We start from the raw sequence: 6000 nt of genomic DNA, 5'->3' as shown, positions 1-6000 counted from the left end.
CCTTGCAAATCAGTACTGAATTCCATTGCACTGTCTTATTTATTTATCTAATTTATATATTGTCTGTATTATTGTTGTATTGCACTGGAGAGGGGAGCCCTCTAATCTCGTTGCACACTTGAGTACAATGACAATAAAGGGATTTCTATTCTATTCTAATTGTGTCTATGCTTCTTTTTCAGTCAAACATGTCTTTCATGTGGACTGGGACCGATGTGCCAGTCGTTGGTGGTTCTGATGAATCTGGGAGTCTATGTGTGCGGCCATATAGGATTTCGAGAGGGGATAGTGTCCTTCCTTCGGCTGGCACTATCCTCATTGCTGTGATTGAAACACAGTCAGGCCATTGTCTTTTTGTTCCTCTTATTGTCTTAATAAGTCTGGCCTTAACAGTTCCGTTTGTGCGTTCCACAAGTCCTGCAGACTGTATGCATTTTTTTGTTTGAAAAATCTGTAATGTGGGAATAATTTCATATCATACTTCCCCGTCTTGACACATGACTACACCCATGTGTCAATCTTGCTGCCCGTTCAACCAATTTTTTTTTTCTTCCTCAAATGTTATTGACTTGTCATAAATTATGTCTAGCAATGGTCGTGTGATTTCCGAGTAATTTGCAATCCATGCCCGACAATAATTGCACAGATCCAGAAAAGACATCATTTGTTTCTTTGTTATTGGTTTTGGGGCCCTGGTAACGGCTTCTTTTTGCTCATCACCAACAATGCGCCCTTTTTGAGTCAAAATGTGGCCCAAATATGTGACTTCCTTTTTCCACAGCTGCATCTTGTCTTTCGAAACTTTGTTCCCTGTTTCATACAAGTATTGGAGCAGAGCCAATGTGTCTGTTTTGCACTGGTCATATGTGTCAAAGGCAACTAGAATATCATCCACATATGCCAAAATTTGACTTTTATGCGGAGCATTAAAGGAGGCCAAACACCGTGTGATTGCTTCTGAGAAAATTGTTGGGGAGTCACTAAATCCTTGAGTTAACCTCGTAAGTGTTAATTTTTTGCCTTTGAATGTAAAGGTGAACCAGTGTTGGCTGTCAGGGTGGACCTCAATGCTCCAAAAGGCATTACTGAGATCCACAACTGAGAACCACTTGGTTCCTGGTTGTAACAAGTTTAAAATTGTGTGAGGATTTGGAACATTTGGTGCGCGGCATTGCAATGCTTTGCTTTCTTCACGCAAATCCTGGATTATCCTCCACCTGTTTGTTTGTGCTTTTCGAACTGGAAATATAGGCGTATTGCAGGGCGATTATGGGCATAGGCGTAAAATCCCTGCCTTTTTTAGCTCGTCAATAACGGGTTGAATGCTTATTTCAGCATCTTTTTTCAATGGGTATTGTCGTATTATTGGTCGATATTCAGTTTTCCCCTTTATAATTACTTGTGGAGTGTTTTTCATGAGTCCAACGTCAGCAGGTCCAGTACTCCACAACCCGAATGGGAGATGACAAATGGCATCTTCCTGATCAGGGGTGAGCACATAAACTTTGGCTAATCAGTTGAAGTGGACTCGTGGAATTGTTTCAAAACCCCATCGAACAGGCAGTCGAAACCATCTTGATTCTGTTTCTTCAATGTCAGTGAATTTTTGTGATGGAACCCAATTTTCGTGCGGGATTGTTCCGCCTAAATCATTTATGTCTCTCCATTCTTCTGTTTTAGGCTTTGCGAGCGTGATATGCGGATGTTGGCCTGGAGGAAGTAGTGGTTTCACTTGGCGCGCAAGGCAAACAGTTGCAAAGCACCACTTCCTCCTCCAGTAAATGTGACTTATTTGTATTCTTGGTTCAACCAATTTCAGGAACACTTTGGTATAGTCGGGGTCAGCGCCGGGGCATTCTTTGTATCTGATGGTTACATGCAAATTAGCCACGTGTTGTATGTCACCATCTAGTTGGACTCTATTGCAGGCCACTTCCATTATTTTATTGACGCTTTGCTTTCCTGAATCCAAATCTAGCGACCAATAATAATGTGCAGCATCTTTTGAGGATTTGATTTTTGCTTCAATTCGCCCCTGTTTGTTCACTGTAATGTTATTGTCCAATTGTGTCATTGCATCACGGCCTAATAGATTGAACGGACACTGCGTCTGGGATAGGACTAAGGGTACCACTAACCCGTTACTCCGCGCATGTAAACTTTTTTTCCTGCTTGGTTTAACTGACGCGGCGTCCCATTTGCCTAACACAGTTACATCAGCACCTGTGTCTACAAGAAACACAGTTAACTTTCCCTGGACTAGCAACGATAGTTCAGGTTTTATCATCGGTTCAGTTTGATGACGCATTAAGTAATTCTCGAGGTCAAACATATGTTTGATATCTTCCTCAATGTCTTCACTGCTGTCACTGTCAGAGGTGGAATCGAGAGGTTTGGACATCAACTCGCAGTCCGAAGCCCCTCTGGGGTTCCGGCCTAGTCATTCGTCATTAGATGAATCGTCAACACGGCGTCGACTAGGCTGAACTTTTTCCTCACACTGACGAGCGAGATGACCTTTTTCACCGCAATTGAAGCACTTGCCATCTTTGAACCACTGTTGTTGTTTGGGTGACAATTTGGTCAAATGGATTTCTTTTTATTTTTTGCCCACGTGATTTTTCTTTCTTATCACGACTCGGTCCCGAAAAATTTAAGTTTATAACAGGTCCTTCTCTTTTTTTTCTTTTTCTTTTAGACACGTTCATAATTTTGTGCATAATTTAGGAATTAATTATTTCTCCTCCATTTGACAAGTCGGCCAATTTAAATTACGTTTTGTTTGGAAAGCCTGTAATTTTTTTCACATAATTACAAATTTCTTATAAAATTTAACATGTTAATTTTATTTCCTATTTTTCTAACTTTGTGACTCATTTTACTTCAACTAGTTCTACCTCAAAGTGAACAATTACACATCAATGTTATTTGTTGTCTCTAATTTCTTCTCTGCTTTAATGAAAATTATAGCCCTTCTAACCGAATTATCATCTTTTTTCCTGTGTCATTTCTATCTCTGCATTTCATTCCATTTCTGGTCTGCCTTAATACAAACATCATCGACTGAAATATGAAACATAAAATATTTATTTCTTCAATCACCAAACTCTTTCTCTGACTTCCTCTTCCTACTTGGGACCTCTTCACAGAGCTGTTAACTCTTTGAGCCTCGGCTGGTGCATTTCCTCCTTTTTTTTTGTCTCGCTCCTGTTTCTTCGTCTTTCCTTATCTTCACTCGTATTACTAAATCAGCCTCGGCGTCTGGGTTAAATCTTTTCATAAAACGGAAATCAGGCAAGTTTTCTATCTCTTTTCTTTGAGCCTGTCCCATCATAAAAGTTATTTTATTTCATTTTCAAATTGGAATAAATGTATTTCCTCAAATCTTCCCCTTTATTGATTTCTCTTGTAAATTCTGGAATTATTTTCCTCAATAAGATTTCATCACTCATTAGTAGCCTTTTGTTGGTTACTAATCATTGAATCCATGTTATCTCTACTTCATCAATCCTTTTAGGACAATTCCAACCACTTTTATCACTCTTTCTGACATTTTGACACAGACAGACACACAAACGTATACACGGGCCCACAAAACAACACACACAGTTGTCAACACTGAACAGCTACAAACGAGAAGCTAACCGACATTTTTCTTTTATTTCAAATTCGGAAAGTGGACAGTTAATTTCCTTCGTCAATTTTGCCGCCATTTCTGACGGTCTTAATTATTATGGTGTCTAGTTATGGTTCCTCAGTGTTGAGAAAAATTCAAATTGCCTGACTTTGGGTTGAATACCAAGCTTCTACTCCCAAGTTGGAGCGGGTATTCCTGGGTGTTTTTACTCACAACCCTCGGTCAGTTTTAGATTTCTCAAACGTTGGACATTCATACAATACACATTCACACTCACAGATGGATCAGTTCTCTGTTCGTGAAAATAGATAAACTATTTTCGTCTTCTAGAAATAACAAAAGCTATTTCTATACTATCTCTTCCAAAATAGCAAAGTTAAGTCTGTATCTTCTACCAGAAAATAACTAAGCTAAAATGTACTATCTCTTCGGGTAAAGGGAATCCCTGAAACCCTACTATCTTCTTCAAAAACCCGAAAACTCAAGTTTGTACACTGGGGTTCACCCCGGTGGACGAGAGGGTAGCCTCCCTCCGCCTCAAGGTGGGGGGACGGGTGCTGACTGTTGTTTGCGCTTAGGCACCAAACAGCAGTTCAGAGTACCCACCCTTTTTGGAGTCTTTGGAGGGTGTGCTGGAGAGCGTTCCCCCTGGAGACTCCCTCGTTCTGCTGGGGGACTTCAATGCTCATGTGGGTAATGACAGTGAGACCTGGAAGGGTGTGATTGGGAGGAATGGCTCCCCCAATCTGAACCCGAGCGGTGTTCTGTTACTAGACTTCTGTGCTCGTCATGGATTGTCGATAACGAACACCATGTTCAAACATAAGGGTGTTCATATGTGCACTTGGCACCAGGACACCCTAGAACGCAGTTCGATGATCGACTTTGAAGTCGTGTCATTGGATTTGCGGCCGCATGTTTTGGACCCTCGGGTGAAGAGGGGGGCGGAGCTGTCAACTGATCACCACCTGGTGGTGGGTTGGCTCCAATGGTGGGGGAAGATGCCGGTCCGACCCGGCAGACCCAAACGTATTGTGAGGGTCCGCTGGGAACGCTTGAGAGAATCCCCTGTCATAAAGAGTTTCAACTCCCACCTCCGACAGAACTTTGCCCACGTACCGGGGGAGGCAGAGGACATTGAGTCTGAGTGGACCATATTTCGTGCCTCCATTGTTGAGGCAGCCGATCGAAGCTGTGGACGTAAGGTGGTCAGTGCCTGTCATGGCGGCAACCTCCGAACCTGCTGGTGGACACCGGCGGTAAGGGATGCTGTCAGGCTGAAGAAAGAGTCCTATCGGGCCTTTCTGGTCTGTGGACTCCGGAGGCAGCTGACAGGTGCAGACTGGCCAAGCGGAATACGGCTTCGGTGGTTGCCGAAGCAAAAACTTGGGCGTGGGAGGAGTTAGGTGAGGACATGGAAAACGACTTCCAGAAGAAATTCTGGTCCATCATCCGTCGTCTCAGGAGAGGGAAGCAGTGCACCATCAACACTATTTATAGGGGAGATGGGGTGCTGCTGACCTCGACTCAGGACGTTGTGAGGGAGAATAGTTCGAAGACCTCCTCAACTCTACCAACACACCTTCCTTTGAGGAAGCAGAGCCTGAAGACTCCATGGTGGACTCACCTATCTCAGGGGCTGAAGTAACTGAGGTGGTTAACAAGCTCCTCGGTGGAAAGGCCCCGGGGGTGGATGAGATCCGCCCGGAGTTCCTTAGGGCTCTGGATGTTGTGGGGCTGTCATGGTTGACACACCTTTACGACATTGCGTGGACATCGGGGACAGTGCCTCTGGATTGGCAGACCGGGGTGGTGGTCCCCCTTTTTAGGAAGGGGGACTGGAGGGTGTGTTCCAATTATAGAGGAATCACACTTCTCAGCCTCCCTGTTAAGGTCTACTCAGGGGTACTGGAGAGGAGGGTCCGTCGGGAGGTTGAATCTCAGATCCAAGAGGAGCAGTGCGGTTTTCGTCCTGGCCGTCGAACAGTGGACCAGCTATACACTCTCTACAGGGTCCTTGAGGGTTCATGGGAGTTCGCCCAGCCAGTCTACATGTGTTTTGTGGACTTGGAGAAGGCGTTCGACCATGTCCCACGGGGAGTTCTGTGGAGCGTGCTTCGGGAGTACGGGGTACCGAGCCCCTTGATACGGGCAGTTGGGTCCCTGTACCACCGATGTCAAAGTTTGGTCCGCATTGCCGGTAGTAAGTCGGATTCGTTTCGATGAGGGGATCCGGTTTGGTGAACTCAGTATTTCATCTCTGCTTTTTGCAGATGATGTGGTACTGTTGGCTTCGTCAAGCAGTGATCGCCAACTCTCATTGGAGCCGTTCGCAGCTGAGTGTGAAGCGGTTGGGATGAAGA

General features: G+C 44.3%; 1 protein-coding gene across 1 annotated transcript in view; it reads left to right on the top strand.

Annotated features, from left to right (window-relative positions):
- The first annotated feature begins 1462 nt into the window (after positions 1 to 1462).
- LOC148341669 (uncharacterized) overlaps positions 1463 to 6000 on the top strand; it is a 51181-nt gene continuing 46643 nt past the window's right edge. Inside the window, exons 1-2 of the mRNA XM_088287911.1 lie at positions 1463 to 1490; positions 1681 to 1691. Coding sequence (XP_088144037.1) covers positions 1463 to 1490; positions 1681 to 1691 — 39 coding nt within the window. The remainder of the gene's footprint in view (positions 1491 to 1680; positions 1692 to 6000) is intronic.

The sequence above is a fragment of the Idiotropiscis lumnitzeri genome, chromosome 2, assembly GCF_059441095.1.
Source record: "Idiotropiscis lumnitzeri isolate Australia: NSW breed Sydney's pygmy pipehorse chromosome 2, RoL_Ilum_1.0, whole genome shotgun sequence".
Taxonomy (NCBI): domain Eukaryota; kingdom Metazoa; phylum Chordata; class Actinopteri; order Syngnathiformes; family Syngnathidae; genus Idiotropiscis; species Idiotropiscis lumnitzeri.
Note: the sequence above shows the minus strand (reverse complement) of the source record. Positions and strands in the feature narration are given on the sequence as shown.